This window comes from Pogona vitticeps, chromosome 5 (assembly GCF_051106095.1).
Source record: "Pogona vitticeps strain Pit_001003342236 chromosome 5, PviZW2.1, whole genome shotgun sequence".
NCBI lineage: Eukaryota > Metazoa > Chordata > Lepidosauria > Squamata > Agamidae > Pogona > Pogona vitticeps.
Genome location: NC_135787.1, coordinates 67961005 through 67980912, shown reverse-complemented (window position 1 = coordinate 67980912; position 19908 = coordinate 67961005). Strand labels below are relative to the sequence as shown.

General features: G+C 39.6%; 1 protein-coding gene across 2 annotated transcripts in view; it reads right to left on the bottom strand.

Moving 5' to 3' along the window:
• The window catches only part of LOC110077007 (rho GTPase-activating protein 7), a 148278-nt gene that overhangs the window by 14734 nt on the left and 113636 nt on the right, over positions 1-19908 (bottom strand). For both annotated transcript variants that reach the window (XM_020789639.3, XM_020789640.3), the window contains exons 2-5: positions 16409-16480; positions 13123-13204; positions 8006-8069; positions 2805-4231 (exon numbers count right to left, since the gene is read on the bottom strand). In XM_020789639.3, coding sequence (XP_020645298.3) covers positions 2805-4231; positions 8006-8069; positions 13123-13204; positions 16409-16480 — 1645 coding nt within the window. The remainder of the gene's footprint in view (positions 1-2804; positions 4232-8005; positions 8070-13122; positions 13205-16408; positions 16481-19908) is intronic.

Sequence of the window (19908 nt, the reverse complement as noted above, 5' to 3'; positions counted from 1 at the left end):
TGGTGGCCTTTTTTGGGTTATCTGGTGATTACTGTGGTGGAGTTTTTTTTTTTTTTTTTGGTGTGAGTTTAAACAGTTATAAACCTACGTGCAGTCCTCCCCAAATTCCATCAACATGTAAGGTGTGCTACTAGGGGGCTGAACACCTTAGATAAGGTCTACACGAATATTGCAAATGGATACAGGATATTACAATTGCCACACTTGGGCCAGTCTGACCATATGTCCCTGTTTTTAGCTCCGGAGTATATTCCTCTGAGAAAACAGTCAGGGCTAGTAGTCAAGACAGTGAAAAGCTGGCCGGAGGGAGCAATGGAGCAGTTAAAGGACTGTTTTGAACAAACAAATTGGGAAGTTTTTGACCATCCTGATCTGGAAGAACATACAGCTGCAGTGTTAGGGTATATGGCACACTGTATTGACACGGTCACAGTGGATAAACGTATCCGGGTTTATCCCAATCAAAAACCTTGGATGACCGGGAAGGTTAGACGCCTGTTGTATGCTAGAAATAAGGCTTTTAAGTCTGGGGATGATCTAGACTACAGTGCAGCAAGAACGAATTTGAGGAGAGGCATTAAGCAAGCTAAGGCCGAATACAAGAGGAGAATTGAAGACTGCTTTCTCAGCAATAACATGAGGCAAGTTTGGCAGGGGGTTCAACAACTAACAAACTACAAAGCAAAAAAGGTTTCCTCGGGCAGAGGTGTGGAGGTGGCTGAGGAGTTGAACAACTTTTTTGCTCGATTCGAGATCGATCAAACTGAAACTGTTCGTTTGCCATCATTTACTCAGCAGAGTCCCCCCTTCATTGTGAATGAGCAGGATGTGAGACAGACTATGAAAGTGGTTAACTCCAGAAAAGCAGCTGGACCTGACTTAATTCCTGGTCGGGTGGTAAAAGACTGTGCTGATCAGCTAGCTGGGATATGGACTGTAATTTTTAATCGATCCCTGACACTATGTGCAGTTCCCGTCTGTCTCAAGGCTTCCGTCATCGTTCCACTGCCTAAAAAGTTGCCTACAAACAGTCCGAATGACTACAGGCCGGTGGCACTAACTTCAATCTTAATGAAGTGCTTTGAGCAGTTAGTTCGGAAATATATTATCTCCTGCCTTCCTGATCCCTTTGATGGGCTTCAGTTTGCTTATAAAGAAAATAGATCAACCGAGGATGCGATCAATACTGTGCTTTATATGGCTTTATCCCACTTGGAAACACAAGGGAATTATGTAAGAATGCTGTTCGCGGACTTTAGCTCTGCTTTTAACACCATTATACCCCACAGATTAATAGACAAACTTAAAGATCTTGATTTTCCAGATTCTATCTGTCTGTGGATTTTGGATTTTTTAACAAATCGTCCACAAAGGGTTAAACTGAATGACTACATCTCTACTGACAAGATACTCAGCACTGGCACTCCACAAGGCTGTGTCCTTAGTCCACTACTGTTCTCCATTTATTCATCGGATTGCACCAATAACCATCCCAGTAATAGGATTATCAAATTTGCAGATGATACTACACTAGTAGGACTTATCTCTGGGGATGATGAGTCTGCGTATCGGGACGAGGTATTACAGCTATCCCGCTGGTGCAAAAAAAACCAATCTTTTATTTAACATCCAAAAAACCAAGGAATTCAGAGTGGACTATAGGAAAAAAAGAGCAGACATTCAGCCACTGTATGTAGATGGAGTTTGTGTGGAACAGGTGGTTGAATGTAAGTTTCTTGGGACTATCAAAACAAATGACCTGACTTGGAGTGCAAACACCGCTGCGTTAATCAGGAAGGCACAACAACGGTTGTATTTTCTAAGGATTCTTAGAAAGCAACAATTGACTGAGAGTTTGTTAATCACCTTCTATCGGAGTTCGATTGAGAGCATATTATCCTACTGTCTCTGTGTATGGTTCACGAGCTGCACAGTGGCAGAGAAAAAGGCAATTCAAAGGGTGATTAAGACGGCCCAAAACATCATTGGCTGTTCACTCCCCTCTTTGGAAGAATTGTATAAGAACAGATGTAAGAGGAAGATATCTAACATACTGAAAGACTCCTCTCATCTGGGATATCAGCTCTTTAAACTATTACCATCAGGAAGGAGATTCAGGGTATTGAAAGCAAGGACAAGCAGATTCAAGAACAGTTTTTACCCAAGTGCAGTATTGAGTTTAAATGCAGGGCCATAGGTTTTTGGTGGATTTTAATTGCTGAGAGAAAACAGGGTATCTATATTTGGATGGTGAAAGTTGTGCATATTTTAACTTTTTTTTGTAGTGTTGTCCAGTTTTACCTTGGGGAAGAGCACCACATTTCGTTGCACCCACTTGTGAGCGCAATGACAAATAAATTTCTTATGTCTTATGTCTTATAACAGTAGGACCCCCATATCCACTGGGGATTGGTTCCATCAACCTTCGCGAATACGGAATACTGGATAATAGCAACCTATATAAAAATATTTTCACACGCATTACCAAAACTAGCCATAAGAGAGCGCCAGGGACCATGCTATGTATTCTTCACTAATAAATATCGATAGCACAGTCCCTGGCTCCATCTGTGGCCTGTTAGGGTAACACATGTGAAAATAGTTTTTTTTTCTTTTAATATTTTTAATATTTTCAGATGTGGATAAGTGAAACTGTGGATACTGATCCCGCAGATACAGGGGGTCCTACTGTACAAATAAAAACCAAGCAGCTTTTCTCATCCATTCTCTGTTAGATATAAAACAGGCACACTAAGTGTTGCAGAGTACCTCATTGCCCAGTTACATCAGATGGATTCACTTACCTGTTGGAGCGTGTCAATGAAGCACCAACTCCAGAGTCTCTTCTCTCCTGGATCCCTGTGGGCTCTTCTGTATCATTCAGTGAATTTCCTGTACTGTCCAGATCACTAGCTGTTGTCCTATCATTGTCCACATCAAGGAGGATCTGCTTGGGAGATGAAGGGCATGGAGAAACAGAGTCTAGGGCAGAGTCAGAGTCCCCTTCATCCGAAAATTTCTCTGACCATTGGTTCACAATTTTCTGCATGCCTTTGACATGGTACAGAATGTCGTCAAGCTCAGGGAAGAGGTCTTCATTCTCCAGGTCAGCCAGATCACCTGTGCTGGAATAGAGGATAGAGCCTGGCACATTGTCGTAAATGCTGAGCCGGCTGCATACAGAGCTGGAGGAATTGCGTCTCTTCCCAATGCTCAGTTCCTTGGAGCTGTCAGAGCTGTTCTCCCTCTTGAGAGTGAGATGGCTACGCCCATGGAAACTCCCTGTTCTCCAGTTCACGGAAGTACTGTTCTCTGATGGAACAAAATTACCATTGGAGAGAGCTTTGGGAAAAGTTCCAGGCTTGTGGTCTTCCGGAATGAAGAAGACCGTGTCTTCTGCAAAGCTCTCCCGATTTTTAAAGTTCTGCTCCATGACATCACTGAATGTTGATTGGTTGAAAGGATCAAAGCCTTCCAAGTACATCCCTACTCTTTTACTGTAGGCACTGAGGCTGCGCATCCGTGTAATAGGGCTTGGGGTGCTGACGGCACTGCTTGTCTCCGATTGGCTGCTGCTACTGCTGGTCTGGGTGGAATTAGAGATGCTTCTTTTGCGTACCATTGGGACATTGATGTGATTGCCATTCAAGGTGGAGATCTCCACACAGTTAAGTTGCTTTAATTTCTCTTTATCCACACCTTCTTGCAAGACGGGACCACTGATTATGAGGCCAAGCTTGGAAGGGGTTTTGTTTTTACCATGATGAGAGCCTTTTAATTTTAGGCTTTCCATCCTCTTCAATAGGCTTCTTGTTTTGGACTTGGCATTCTTCTCATTAGCTTTCCCACCAAAACTGAAGTTTGACAGTTCTTTAGGTGAGGGCAAACTGCTGAACGAGTCCTCATTTGTCACAAGGTTGCTGGATGAGCCCACACTAATGACAGAATTGGTCCTCGTGGTGGCTGCTTCACTCTGGGAGGCAACTGGATGACTGCTGCTGCTGCTGCTGCTGTGGACGGAAACTATTTCCGGGTGATCACTGTGATCTGTCAGCATGCTTTCATGACTGGCTGCAGAGCTAAGACAAGACACTTCTGGAGGTGAGGAGTTCACATCTTGTTTTGGAGGAAAAGCATGGAACTCCTCAAGCCTGGACCATCTCTTGCTGTCCCTCTGGAATGTCCACTTGCCACTTATTGCACAAGGCTCATCCTCATCTGAATCTTCACTCTGCACAAGAAGAGGATAAAATAGACAAAAAGTCAAAACTGTTAAAACAATGCTTAACGTAAAGCAACAACTCATCCAAAGAATAAATTAATTATAAGGATAATTAATTGTGCCAATCATTACTGCAGGGATAATCAGTACTTTCAGTTACATCTCATCAAATGCCTGGAAACAGAGAAATTTCTTGATATGACACTGGAAAGATGACATTGCTGGGGCCAAGCAGGTCTCTATGAGAAGATGTCCTAAACATCTCAGCCTCTCCCAGAAAAGGCTTCAGATGATGATCTCAAGGAATGGACAAGTAAATGACAGGAAAAGTATTCTGCCATATACTGGAATATAAATCTTATAAATCTTATAAATCTTATAAATCTTCATAGTTTAAAACCAACACTTTGAATTTGGCCTAGAAATATAAGAAGCTGGCAGCTGCAACAATATTTTTAGAGGTGCAAAAAGACGCAGTTTGACCTGATAACCGCATTATAATATCCTGTATAAAACTGCATCATAGCATTCTTAGACTGGGTTTTGGAACCAAGTAATTGTCCCAAGAATTTTTTGTTGTTGCCTACATTCATTATAAGGTCCTAGATAAATTACCATACATAAGGCTACAATTCTGTGCATATTAGCATGGGAGTAAGCACCTCTTAGCATAGTGGTACTTACTTCTGAGTAACCATGCATAGGATTAAACCCTAAATCCAGCACCAATAAATTCCACTGATCTGGTAATGCAAGTTTTGTTTCTAGGCTTGCCAACTGGAGCAGCACTTTACACAAGACATTTCAAAATATTTGACTTCATGGGTTTTGAAAAGCTGAAGTCAAATGGTAGCTCACATAAGTAAACTGTCAATGTTACAACTCTGGTGTCTCTTCACTGATCACCTTTATCTGTGGGCAATGCACTTCCAACAAGAAGACCTGGTTCAACCAGTAGCACTGGAAAGCAAAGTCATTAACATTGCAGATACAACAGACTTGCTTCCCTTTTACATAGGAAAGCACTGCATTATCAAAAGCGATAAATCTTCAATTGTTTTGATACACCCTACCTATCCCCCTTCAGTAATATTCAATTATCTTCAGCTTTAGAATGAATTTGTCTTGAGTGGGAAGAAACTATTTCTACATATTTACATATTCTAGTGAATTCCACTAGAAAACTACAGGAAGGGTCTCTCATCATTAAGAAAAACAATATTAAACACCTCGTAAACCTCCAGCTGGATGCATATCTGCCTTGTCCAGCCTCCTTTCCCCATGTGCAACGAAGACATACAATGGATGGTTCTTCTCTTTAGTGAAACAGAATTCACCAAGGAGAAAAATCTGATACTGTTAACATTAACAAAAATATAGGAAGAGAAAACATTTTAGGCTGCCCAAATTCAGGTATCAGTACATGGACAATAAAAATTAACATAAAATGCTTTCTTCTGTCTTCTTTAGATGCCAGAGACAGTGGACTTGTCCACAAAAGTTCATATTAAAATATAGCAGTTAGTTTTTGTCACAATGTTTTTGTCTTCTTTGTTTTTTTTTTTTTGCCTGAATGCTAAATTAGACTAGCATGACTACCTAAACTATTACTATGAGAGGCTTCAAGGCTTCAGTGTTCTGTAACCAGCTGAAGCTAGTCAGTAAGTTCAGTTGGTGGAACAAGGTCATCAAGCCCAAAGATCAACATTGTAAAGGAGAATTGCACAATGTAACATGTACCAGGCACGCAACATTCTTTGCAGTTTCTTATTTCAGAGTGAATAATCCTGCATTACTAGCTGAAGGGTGAAACAACCCTACTTTTAGCTATCTACCCAGGATCTCACAGTCTGAAGCGGTCTCCAGGGACTGTAAAATATATGGAAGAGAAGAAGCATCCGACAGGATACTGTCAATTAAGAATGAGGTATTTTTCCATCAGTTGTCAAGTAAGAAAAAATGTATTTGTTTAGAAGCAAGGTCTGAAGTTGCCAGCTGGCAATTGGCTGATCATATTTTTCTGGTATTTAATATCTGCAACTAAAACAACATTTTATACTGACAATTTAACACTCGAACATACTGATAAACCACAAAATATTGAATTTCAGTGGAATAGCAGTAATTTAAATAAAAGGCATGAATACCTTCCATCTAAAGCTTGTGCACATATTTCCAAAATGATCTTTTAGACAATTAACGATCAGTGGATCAGATCAAGTCAACAATGGCCAATATAAATGGCTGCCACTCTCATAGCCTATCAATTCAGAGCACAGACAATAAATGTGAGCTGTTACGGAATATTCTTTATAATCCAACGCACGTAAAATAAATGGCAGGTTTGCCACAGCCTTTGGCAAAAGTCAAACTGTAATTCTTTATTTATATTTATTTATTTATTAGATTTCTACCCCACCCCTCTAGACTGTGTCTTTGATGTCTGATTGGTGAATGTCTCAAAAGAAGAGGGGAGAAAAATCACCCAGTTCTCTCTAAGAGCCTTGAACCATTTAGATTTTTCTTGGTAGGCATTACTGAATTCCTAGGTACCCATAAGCACCATTTTGTTCAGGAGCATTTACTTCCGATTATGTGTGCATAAGGCTGTTCTCCTAGTCATCAATGGATGTAATTCAACAAGACAAAAATAGCTGTGAAAATTTTTTTCCCCAAATAGGATTTGTGTATTAAACTAATGCTCGACCACTACTAACAACTAACATTTCTGCTGACTTGATCTACATAGTACAGTTGACACCCAACCCCGGTGGCATCCATATCATCAACTAAGCCCCAATCCACAATTTGTGGAGATTAGAAAGTCAGATATGAGATGAGAGCCTTTATGGGGTGGCCTCTGTTGTGAAATTTTCTTCTTAGTAAAATATGTTCAGCTAAACATTTCATTTGTGTCCTTAGGCCTTTTTATTTCTCCTGTTACATGGCAACTGAGAGAGGGTTAGGTGGCAGTCAATTGTTCTTGCTGTTCACATGTTACATATATGAGACATATAGTTATACCTAGTATCGGTTTATGTTAACTGAGAGATAAATAATTTGAAGGTATATGTGTAGTTATTTTTGGCATGCAGGACTGGATTTTTTTTAAATTATGGGAACGCCTGCTGATTGGGGAATTTCAGAAGCTGTAATCCAAAAAGGCAATTTCTCTCCTGGGCCCAGTTTAAGTAGCTGTTCAAAGTGAGTCCAGCATCATGTTAGAAAGACACCATCACTGCTGAAATGACAGAACAAATGGCAAATATCTGATATATCCCATAGATTTTCTGTCATTAAATGTATAATCAGCAAAGAACCAAGTATCACACTAACTTGTATCAAAAGGACTGGCTTCTGGAACCAGTCAAAACAAACTGTTTGGAATAAAGATGAAAACTACCATCTCAAGAATTTCATGGAAACTTGAGAAATATGCACCACCATTTATGCAAGTTTCAAAAAAGTAAGTTTAATTTTGTTATATATGCCTCTTAAACGAAGGATGTTGAAAGAGTATCAGTCTGATCTAAGATGCCTCTTTTTGGCCCAAGAATAAATTATCTATTAAAAAGAAATCACATTGTAATCCTATATTTGTCCCTTTGCATCCATCAAGGCTCACACCTTTGTAAGTCTGTATCAGACTAAAACTGACACACTGAAAGCAATGAAGCTTACTTCCCAAGGGAACATACATTACTTTCCTTTGTCAGACTATCTACCAGACTAATCCCCACCAATTTTTACTGATACTACGGCAGAACTTTCAAATGTACCTACCCATTTCCTGTGTGGACTGATTTCCAGCTTCATCACTGCACATTTGTTGAGAGTATTTAAACGCCTATAGAGGAGAAATTATACAAGATTAGCAGTAAACCTGTCATTCTACAACACAAGCTATTTCAACTAAAGGATTACTGCAGAAACTTTCCCTAAGCTTATTTACATACACATGACCAGAGGGACAGCCTCAAAAATAGAAATTGTGTTTAATTAAGACCATTTTACACCAGCTGGATACCAGATTTTGTGGAGTGGGTGGGATACAGTTGCACAAGAACTCAAGAACAAGCATTCCTAAATCAGTTCCTGATGAGTCAGGTCCATAAAGAAAAGCCTGTTCAAGCAGAGGCCTATTAAAACTGGCCAACTGACATGCTGTCATACAAGGTTCTTGTTTTCATAGAGGAAAACTACTATTACCTTCCCGGGTCTGAGCTTTCTTGGAATGTTGCATGGTGCTGCGCTCTGTGCTTAACGTTACAGAGTAAAATCCTCTGCAATAGGCCATTGGTATCTATCACAGTGTTCATATAGTACTAAGAATACCTCAGATTTTAGAAAGAATGTCTGCAAACAGCTTGTCATTATGCCTTCAAAGCTATTTATTAAGACTGGGGAGCAATAAGAACATATAAGTCTTCTTCAGTTATTGAGCCAACAGCGAGCTAGTTCTCTGGAGAATCAGACCCACAGGATTTTTATTTGAACTATTTTCAAACCCTAATGTGCAGAACACTGTAGACAAGTGGACATATAGGGATAGATACGAGACAAAAGCAGAAGTACACCTGATCATGTTTTTAAAGAATCCAGACTCCATGTCAACTTTTATATACAGACAGCTGCATGCCTGTGTGGTGTGTGAACAACACCATGGTCATTGAGCTGGTAAAGCTGTCTGGCACACTAAACAGATAAAAATGACACTGCAACATTTTGTTACAGGTCCCATTTTCACCAATATGATTTCATTAGGAGGGACAATGATTTGAATTATTTTACTGAGTGAGGACCAGGTAACAGAACGTGTAACTAACTGACAAATGTATTTTATATACAAATTCCTGTGTGTGTGTGTGTGTGTGTGTGTGTGTGTGTGTGTGCATGTACACGCCACTGGAGGCATACCTTTTTCTCGATCATATCAGCTAAAAGGAAAATAATGTCAGCCTGAATCCATACGCCTATTGCTGCTTGTTTTCATTCCCCCTGCCCCCCCCCCCCGAGTCTAACAAGCTGGAAACCTCAAAGATGGAGACTCACTTTCGACACATCAGGTACCTATAGTGTTCTTTTCAGTGTGCAATATAATTGTCTTTATTAGCACCTCAGGACATCTTTGATAATCTCTCTAAAAGAAACAAAATAAGAAACACCTCCCCCCTCGAACTTGTAGAGTTTCTCTTTTATCATTCTCTCATACTACATTAGAATTAAATAACATGGGTATTTGAGGTTTTTTTAAGCACAGTTGTTTAATTGAAGTCAGCTTCCTAGTACATGAACATTTAACAGACAGAATGAATACTGATCCTGTGTGTGTGTGTGTGTGGGGGGGGGTTATCTCCTAGGGCATCTCTAATGGGGTATCCTTTCAAAAGAGACAAGGTTTAAGGCAAGGTCTCAAGCCAGGCAAGAGTTAAGGTCAGAACTCATGACACTTGCCCAGCTCAACCTTTGTACTACTCAGAATACATATATGCAGAGTTTGACTCCGGTCTCATCGAGATATAAGTGTAAACTACAGTTGAGCACTATCTGAACAAGCCTCAGGCTTCTCAGCTCACTGCTTCACATTCCTATTGTGGTGTAACTATGTCAAAGAGAAAGGAAACTTTTGCTTCCATAAATTAACTCAGACAAGCTGCAGTCAATCTTAAAATGTTTTTTTTTAAAGTCAATTTCAAACCATTGCATTTGAAGTTTCATGTTTCCCTATACCATAATTGACATCAATCCCAATTTAGAGTCTGAACATAGTGATAAAATTTGGTGACTGACAACTGAAGGAAAAGCTTTCTGTCCTCCTTGTGGCTGCAACAGCAGGAAAGATGTGGAAAGTGCATGAAACAATGGCGGCGGGGGGGGGGGGCGTAACACAGCACAGTTCAGTATTGAATCCATATCAGGTCATGGACCTGAAACAAAATTACATTTCCGCTTACTGCTCTGGCTCAAAACCCCATTGCCAGTATCCTGTCTACAAAGACAGAGCACAAGGGCCTTCAATTTTCTGCATGTGACTTGGTGGTCTTTGATTTGCAGTTACACAAGCCAGAGATCACCCACCGCAAACAGTAGGTGCAAGGGGGGTTGTGGATTCCCCTTTGTGGAAGCAACCTTTAAAGAGGAACTATACACAAAATGGACTATTCCACAAGTAATTTATAACACCCTGTTCAGGATAGAGTTAGCCTGAACATGTAAGAAAAGAAGGCAGGCTAGCTCACCCCGCAATCATCTATTTTCATGTGATACCCTGAAGACTGGAATTATGTTCTAGGAATGAAGGCTTTCCATGCAACCTGGTAACCTACACATTCAATGTTTCTGATCACATGAAGAGGTTGTCTGGGTGAAAGGTGTAGTTCTGTTCAGATTGTTACTCTCCATATGAGCAGAGGGATGATGGAGGGGGAAAAAACTAGTCTACTCACTTTCCTCATGTATCTCGATGAGATCTATCCTGGTTGCTTGATCTGTAAATATCTACTCATGACAGTGATTACATATTTACCCATTTGCTTTTTATATTACTCTGTTCATGTAGTTGCAGTTCTCATAAAGTAACAACTAGGTGTTCACTCAGCCTGATTGTATTGATTTGGCCAAATATATGTTAATTTAATTTAAAGAGTTTTAAAAGGTATTTTAGAAGCTTCCAATAGTAAAAAAAATGACATCAGAAATTTTATTACAGACTAAATCTGAGCAACAATTCAAAGATAACTAAGATTGCACTTTCCACCTTAAGAAAAGATAATAAATAAAGAGTTTGGATCTAAAAGTTTGTTTTAGGTAACAACTTACATCTGCACATTTTATAACATTGGTCCCTCTGTTGGGTTTTATCTAGTTTCAACCTGTTGCATTTGTCACATTTAAGAAACCCAATCACTTTGATCTGTCAGAGAAAACATATTTCCAGCCAGCCTGATAACAGTGTCTGATTTCACAAAGATTATCTGTAGGCTCCTTCTTTAAAAGCTGACCCTTGGGCAGCTGAGACAGATAAGTGTAAATGCAGTGAAAATAATTTCCACAGAGGCACCTTTAAAAATAAAAATCCATGTATTATCACACTTCACAGAAAGGCAAAAAAAAAAAAAAAAAAAAAAAAAAGCTTGTAGGATTAAACAAAAGACCTATTTAGAGGGAAAGGAGCACAAAATATCTTGGAAAATCTCTCTTAATCTTTACATGAGTGTGTTTCCAGGAATGATATAGAAAATCAACAACAGAGAAGTAAGCCTCTCTGTAGTCTCTGGGCTTACTTCCAAGTAGGTGTTGTAGAACACTAATCTTTACACTGTTGGTGTGCATATTTTTAAGGCTACATTTCTAGGAGAATTCTAGGCTGTGAAAATGCATATGGAATATCAATCACTTACCGGAGATATTTATAAGTGACAATAACACTGGATCTCGTATTAAATGGAAGCACACGTTAACTTATTTTGTTAATAAATAAAATGAATGGAAAGCTTTTCCCCTGCAGTAAATGTGCTACTTGAAAAGAATACTACAATGTTGTTTAAAAGGAATGCACACTGAAACCAAACTGTAGAAAGTCCAGAAATGGACTGTCAACACAATACTCTAAGACTGAAATTCAGTAAGTTGCAACTAGAAAAGGGTCAGTGAATCAATGGAACTCACCAACTCCTCATTCAATTAGCCCATTCTAGTTGTGACTTGGGACTGCATTTCAGCTTCTATATCTGTTCTGAAATATGCCCCACTGAATTCAAATAGGCTTATTCTCAGGCAAGTAGGTATATGATTAGAGCCTTAGAAATCCTAACAAGAGGGGCGGGCGGAGATCAGTCTGTTGGCAAAAATCCCCTCAAATCCCCTAAAAAAAAAAAAACAACACAATTTGGAGTAACAAGTAAATATTCTAATGAAAAAAATCTCCAGAATTAAACTTGTTCTTGTTAACATGCTTAAAAATTAGCAGTGTTGCTGCTTGTTGGCAATAATCTCCTCAAATAAAAATGCCAAGTAATGTTTTTCAGTAACAAATAAATTTTGCTCGTAATGCAAATTCCCCCTAGTAGGGTAGTTACTTGCAGCTTATTTGTTAATACTATGTTGCTAACATTGCATTTTAACTGATTTTCAGAAATAAAAATATCTTTAAAAGCTAAACCCCCCCTGGCAAAAATCCCTCCAAATAACCCCACTGTTTTGAAGTAACAATGCTATGTTGGCTGTCATGAAAAAAAATCAAGCAAACAAGAAAACTATCAGTGTTTACCTTGTTCTCATTAAAACATTTAATATTACAATGTTGCCCCTTGCTGGCAAAAACCCTCCCAGTTACCACTTCTAAAAAACTCTGAAGTAACACATAAACATAGCATGGTATGCACCCTGCCTAAATTTACCATGTTTTTTTTTTAAATTTAAAATGTTTAAAAGTAACAATGCTACCAAAAAAGAGTTAAGAATAAGAGCATCCAAACTCTGGAAAGTTCAAATAGCTTTTCCTTAGGAAATGAGCACACTTTGCCATAAAGCATTCAACACCCTGTTCTTGAGCTGGATATTTAGTAGCTGAAACAGAAGGGGTAGCTATCCTTGGAGCCAATTACAGGAAGTCAGTGACTTTCCTCAGTGACTTTTTAAAAGTACCAGAACATAATTATAATCTTCAGGCTGGTAGCTATCTTAGTCTATTCATTTATTAGTCTTAAAGGTAGCACATAACATAACTTTTAGACTATGAAGTACAATTGGAATGAGTAGCCTAGGCAAAAAAAAATAAAAGAAAAGAAAAAAGAAAAAAGAAAAGAAAACCATCTGAAAGTGTCCCACTTCTTCCATGTCAAAGATCCCTTTCCTAAAAGGAATTTTTATATATTTTATGTATGCATTTTTCCACATACCTACACAAGGCTTCAATAGCATCTCTGTCCAAGAAGTCATGCTCTCTCTTCACTGATGCAATGTCAATGGGAAATATAAGATCTGTAAGAATTAGAATGGGTGACCAATCAGAACGAATATTTCCCCCGAATATAAATATTAGAGCAACTGTCTGTTTTCAAGACATTGGATGCAAGATAAATTTTCCTTCAGATTATCTTGGATGTGCGACAGCAGATTTGTTTCTCATAGGGAACCTTTAACACACTGGTGACTTAAATTCCCATGTGTCACAGGAAGGAAAGGAACAGAAAGGAGATTGCAGCAAGCCAAGTCCACAACTTCATGAGCTATGAAAAACCAATCTGAACTTTAAAACAAACATGAATGTTTTAAGGAATCTTTCCAAGAGCCTGTATAGGCCACTCTTAGGCAATAGGTTAACAATTCCAACAGCACTGGAGAGCAATGAAGTGGGGAAAAGAAAACACTACTTTATGAATAGATATTTTGAATAGACTAATACTGAAATCCTGTTAGAAGTTATGAACTGAACAGAAGAAGAATCAAACTGCTAGAAGGCTCCAGTTGTTTCCACTCCCCGAGGCAAAAAAAAAATACTAGGTTAAGCCTGCACAATCGTGACCCATCAGAATGAAGGTAGTCCACTAGCTGCTTATGGCAGCCCTCCCAAAGAGCTTGGGAAAATATAGCCTAAATCCAACTGCTAGTCACAACTAGAATGGATTCATTAAGGCAATGTGATTTACCTAAACATTTATCTATCATTTAGCACTTCATTCAATGGACCTACTTTCGTTGGGATTAGCAATTGGATTTACATCCTCCTGTTTGCCCTGCCTGCCGGGACTGCAAAAACATGTCCCTTGTCATGGCTGGTGGGCTGTGTGTATCTGCCATACCAACTGTGCAGATCTGTCTTATATATAGACTTGGGATGGAGCATAGAGGAACCAACAAGCCCAATCAATATCTGGAACATTACAACAGTCTTGTGAGTACACCCATTCAAATATTGTTCTCCCCCTTCTGCAGAATGGAAGATGGGTCTCAGTCATACATGCCCTTCATGGTCAGCTGGATATGGCAGGAAGGAGTTCTTTGCTGCCACACTCATGAAGTCATGCAAGCTAGTATGTGAGTAAAGTTATTGTTCATCATCCTTGCATGCTAAGAATCCATTTAATCTGGGTGAAGTGGTTCTCATATGAAGGAGCAGTTGTCAGCACTGACGGATTCTCCTGCAACATGGAAAATGTAAAGCATAGAGAAGTGGACTTTTGGATTAGAACTAGAAATCCCCAAATAACCTAGTTGATGGCCAGGATGGCTTGGGAATTCTGGGAGACGTAGCCTCCCAAAAATAATTATTCGAAGCTCTGGGAAAATGCCTCCCTCGTGTCGTTTCAGGAGCTTAATGCACACAGTGATGAGTGCTCTGCACCACAATGACATTCCTAAAGAAACTAACAAAAATATGAACACAGGCACAATATATTTAGATATGGAACTGGAACCAAATCATGTACTGCAAGCCTCTCACCAGAAAATACCAATTTTCAGTACTAAAGTCCCACAGATGAGCTGTCCAATCTACAATTCAGCCAAGGCAAATACAACTCCCATCAAGGTCTGGATAAACTTCCTGTTTATGCTGCCTCCCTGGGACCACAAAACAAGGATCAGGGAGACCACAAGTTCATGGCTCATGAACTCTGCCTGCCTCAATAAATCATAAGCCATTCAGGCCTATCCTAAGCTGGAAACCATCAGAATCATCACACTAATGCAGAACTACGATTCTGATTGGGCCTAAGGCACTGAAAGGAAAAAAAATGTTTTAAATATACAAGCCAAAAAAATAAAAACTGAAAGGTTTCGTGCACCTCCATGTTTGTATTGGAGAAAAGCTTTCCAGAAATTTTGAACCTTGGCAGAACAAAGAAATCAAAGCATACAAATATAGAATTTTGAACAAAGGGGGTGGACAATAGCAAGAGCTGTCCTGCAGAGAATTTTTTATATACATGTTAAAATTCTTGGCATAAAGTCAATTCCAAACGTGGAGCACATAATGGGAGGAAACTCAGTTCCTAAACAGATAAATAGAAGACTTGCCAAGTGTTGTCTCTGGAAGTGCTATTATCGTCTACTGTTGCCAATGCAGCTGCAAATTAAAGCCCTTCTCAAACATTCATCAAGAACTCCTACCTAGTGTTACTGCAACCTCTAGCGCTAAATAATGAAGCATCTCTATGCAGTTACAACTAGCAGCTGTGAGGAGGCGGTTATATTGGGCTTTTCTGTCCCATTGTGATAAAGCTCCTAAGCCACTCCACAGATTTTTATAACTCTGCACACAACAAAAAGCCATCTTTAAAATGCAAGAGCATATTAAATAATATTGGCCTATTTTTAAATGAAGCATTGTGCCCTTATATATTTATAGATCTTGAACATCCTGAAGATCCATGACAGTGCAGCAGTAGCTCCTCCAGCAGTGCTGATGACAATTCTTTCACTCTGCCATTGTGTTTTATAATTAGGGTGACCAGTTCAACACTTGATAGTGCCTTCTGGTGATGAGTCTCTTCTTACTTGACTAGCTGATCCTTGCTGGGCAGATGCATAGCCAGCGCCAAGACTTCAATGGCACAGCTTTGGAGAGCACATGGCTACCTTCACATGACAGGTTAAAATAGTCAAGACTGTGTGGACTTTCTTATATGGTTTAGATAAGTAACTAAAATAAATTCTTATGCAGACATATTGAACATTCTAGCTTGCCAAAACAAACACTGCAAATCTGTCTCTAGATCTCAGTGCGTTTATTAGGGTAAGGGTTGGTGTGCTTAATTTTCTTGGAAGAGGCAACCTGCCCTTCTCTGATTAGTTTTAGAAGGGTGTCACTTTGCCAACTATTTTTTGAGTACCTCTGGTAACAGAATCAAATATGCACTACAGGATAACAGAGCAAAAATAAATAAAAATTGAAATGACAAAGCAACACTGTACCACACACCCAAAATCCAGGATCTGCTCTGCCAAGAGTACTGTCGCTCCAGATCTGATGCAAAACAGAATTCAATTCTCTCTCTCTCTCTCTCTCTCTCTCTCTCTCTCTCTCTTTAACCCACCTACAACATGCAATGAAGAAAGTCTGTGATCCCATCTCTTAACTATATCCAATTATGAGGTGTCCTATTTATAAAAATAACAGTTTTACAGTTGTTTCAGCAAAAAGGAAGGATACAGAAAGCCTGCTTGAGTGGCATTCTTTCTTACCTTCATAAAGCTGTGCATACTGTGGAAATCCAGCTGCCCGCAGCCAATCACATGCTTCCTTGGCCTCAATCTCTGAAAGACAAGACCTTATCCGTGATTCCAAAAGCATTATATGAGGTTTAATTTATAAAATACCTTTTAAAATGTTGTCTGGAAAATACACATATATTCACCATGGATCTTAAGGATGAATATACCTTATTTTTCAAGCACAATTATATTAAGTTTTAATTTAATCTTCAATTTTACAGCTTTACATAACTTCATTCCAGCACCTTTGGGGCAATCAAAATGATAACTCATCTTTGCAACATTTTTAAATGAAAAACTTCACAGCTGCCACTGAGAACTCATGCATTCAGGAATACATAGTGCTTTTGCTGCAGGTTGTGACGGCCTGTGCTTCCAGCATGCATGCACCTTACTCCTGCAGGCCCACAATGGAAAACCCAAGTTCAGAACTGAATTGTTGGTGTATAACTTAAAAAAAACCCCACAAAACCTTGGCACACATGTATGGAGGCTTTTATTAAATAATGGAGGCTAAATTATTACTACGAAAAACTTCCAAAGGAAAATGAATATTGCTCAGTAAATCATACAGCTTCTCAGCAACTATTTCACAGACTGAAATACCTAGTAAAACTAATATGCAGCCTTTTCACACAGTGTAAATAATACTGAGGGACTTAAATCCTAAGAACAACTGACACATTGTGTTACATTCACTTAAGCTCTCACTGGCTACCCCAGATAAAAGTGGAAAAGAACTTGAGGTCTCAGTGGCATTTATGAGAAATTCAGTTTACAGGCAACTTCTTTTCTGCAACTCTACTTTTCTGGCACTTCATTCCTTCTGAATACATTATTTGGCAGGGTGCAATCATTCACAAGCATGTACATGAGGCCAGGAGAAAGGCAATACGTGCAGATCTTTCAGTTACATGCGCTGTTTTCTTATGAAGCATGCCAACATGTCTTAATTAATTTGGATTCTGGTTCCAGGATACAGAACAAGGTCCACAGGTAAACCAAAAACTTGGATTAGCAGAAGAAGAAGAAAAACACACTCCAGTTGACGTCTCTCTGGAGCCTCTGTTGTGCCACAGTTCTTACAAAGTCTCAAGCTAGAACTTGATGGAAATCTCATGTGCAGTTTCAATAGAAACACTGGTGAACAAGATTTAAAGAATGATTTAAAGAATGCCATTTTAATGACAGAAAAGCGTGTCATCCAACCAGCTCAGAAAGCTACAGTGTGGATCAACAGAAGGCATTATCAGGACTCAGATTCATGAAGTGCATTTGAATTGTGCGATCTGAGGGAAGGTCCTGTGGGGATGTTGCCTGTGCATCAGGATCCAGCTTTGGTTAAAGGAGGAGACTTTGGGAATACCACCTGCACAGATAAAGAAAGCTCCCATGTATCAATAATGGCAAAACAGATTGGACAGCAGTCTGTCCCCTGGGAAGGCATCTTAGTTGAGTTTGTTAACTGGAGCAAGCAGTTGGGGCAGATTTTTAAGAGCCAACTTAAGACCTGGCTCTTTAGGCAGGCCTCCCTTCCTGTCACTACTTGATCTTTACTTCTCTATTTATATTCTCCTGTCTTTATTTTTTCATTTGAGTTTTATCTTCCCATCCTGAATGATATTATTGTTGTTGTTTAAATTGTTGTAGCAATTGTTTTTATGCTATTTTATTGTAAGCCGCCCAGAGTAGACGTTGTCTAAATGGGCAGGGTATAAATTGAATGAATGAATAAATGAATGAATGAATGAATGAATGAATAAATAAATAAAATATGAACAATATGTCTCTCGTATACAGTCCTCCCACCTCCTTTTTGCATAAAGGAAGCCACCTCTGTTTCGCTAAAAGTGCCCCTTTTTGGCCTCACTTTCTAGGAGAGGAGGAAGCACTCTTCCCTGCAGACTGACAGGACTCAAGGGTGTAGGTGTTGCTGCTGATGTGTTTGGACATGTAGTGGCAGGTGCTAAATATTTTCAGGAGCAGCAACCTCAACAGCAGTGCTGTATACAGGGGGTTCCACAGGGTCCAAAGCAACCCTATAATGCTTCGACCATGCATACTCGTGGACTAGTAGATCTGTACCTAGAACTTTCGTCTTCTTCCTTCTTCTGCCTTCACTCAGATATTCTCCACTATAGGTCTGATTTTATGTACCAGTAACTACAGAGCTCAGACCATGGTCTTCTTATGTGAAGTGACTGATGGGGGAGATGTTAATGTAGACTGGAGAATCAGAACCAGCAGGCAAGCGGAGTAGATGAACCAGATGGCAGAATATTCTTTACATTACTTTTATTTAGACTTATACCCCACCCCTCTAGACAAAGTCTACTCTAGACAAAGTCTATTCTGTTGCCTTCAAATCTCTATTTTGGCAAAAGACACGACACCAGCAGGTAATATTGTCCCTGTCAGCCTCCATTTGAGATTAGATTTAAATAGCACAGCAGCCAGGTCTGAGACAGAACAACAGCCCTGTTGTTGTTTGTTGTTTAGTCATTAAGTCATGTCCCACTCTTTATGACCCCATGGACCAGAGCATGCCAGACCCTCCTGTCTTCCACTGCCTCCCGGAGTTGGGTCAAATTCATGTTGGTACCTTCAATGACACTGTCCATCCATCTCATCCTCTGTCGTCCCCTTCTCCTCTTGCCTTCACACTTTCCCAACATTGAGGTCTTTTCCAGGGAGTCTTCTCTTCTCGTGAGATGGCCAAAGTATTTGAGCCTCAGCTTCAGGATCTGTCCTTCCAGTGAGCACCTGGGGTTGATTTCCTTCAGAATGGATAGGTTTGTTCTCTTTGTAGTCCAGGGGACTCTGAAGAGTCTCTTCCAGCACCACAATTCAAAAGCATCAATTCTTTGGCGCTCAGTTTTCTTTATGGTCCGGCGTCTCACTTCCATACATCACTACAGGAAAAACCATAGCTTTGACTATGCAGACCTTTGTTGGCAAGGTGATGTCTCTGCTTTTTAAGATGCTGCCTAGGTTTGTCATTGCTTTCCTCCCGAGAAGCAGTTGTCTTTTAATTTCATGGCTGCTATGATCATGGAGCCCAAGAAGGTAGACTATGTCACTGCCTCCATATCTTCCCCTTCTATTTGCCAGGAGATGATGGGGCCTGTGGCAATGATCTGAGTTGGGTTTTTTTTATGTTGAGCTTCAGAAAATTTTTGTGCTCTGCTCTTCCACCCTCATTAAGAGGTTCTTTAATGCCTTCTCACTTTCTACCATCAGAGTGGTATAATAGCAGAGGTTGTTGATATTTCTTCCGGCAATCTTAATTCCGGTTTGGGATGATGTATTCTGCATATAAATTAAATAAGCAGGGGGACAATATACAGCCTTGTCGTACTCCTTTCCCAATTTTGAACCAATCAGTTTTTCCATATTCAGTTGTAATTACTGTTGCTTCCTCTCCCACATATAGATTTCTCAGGAGATAGATAAGGTGATCAGGCACTCCC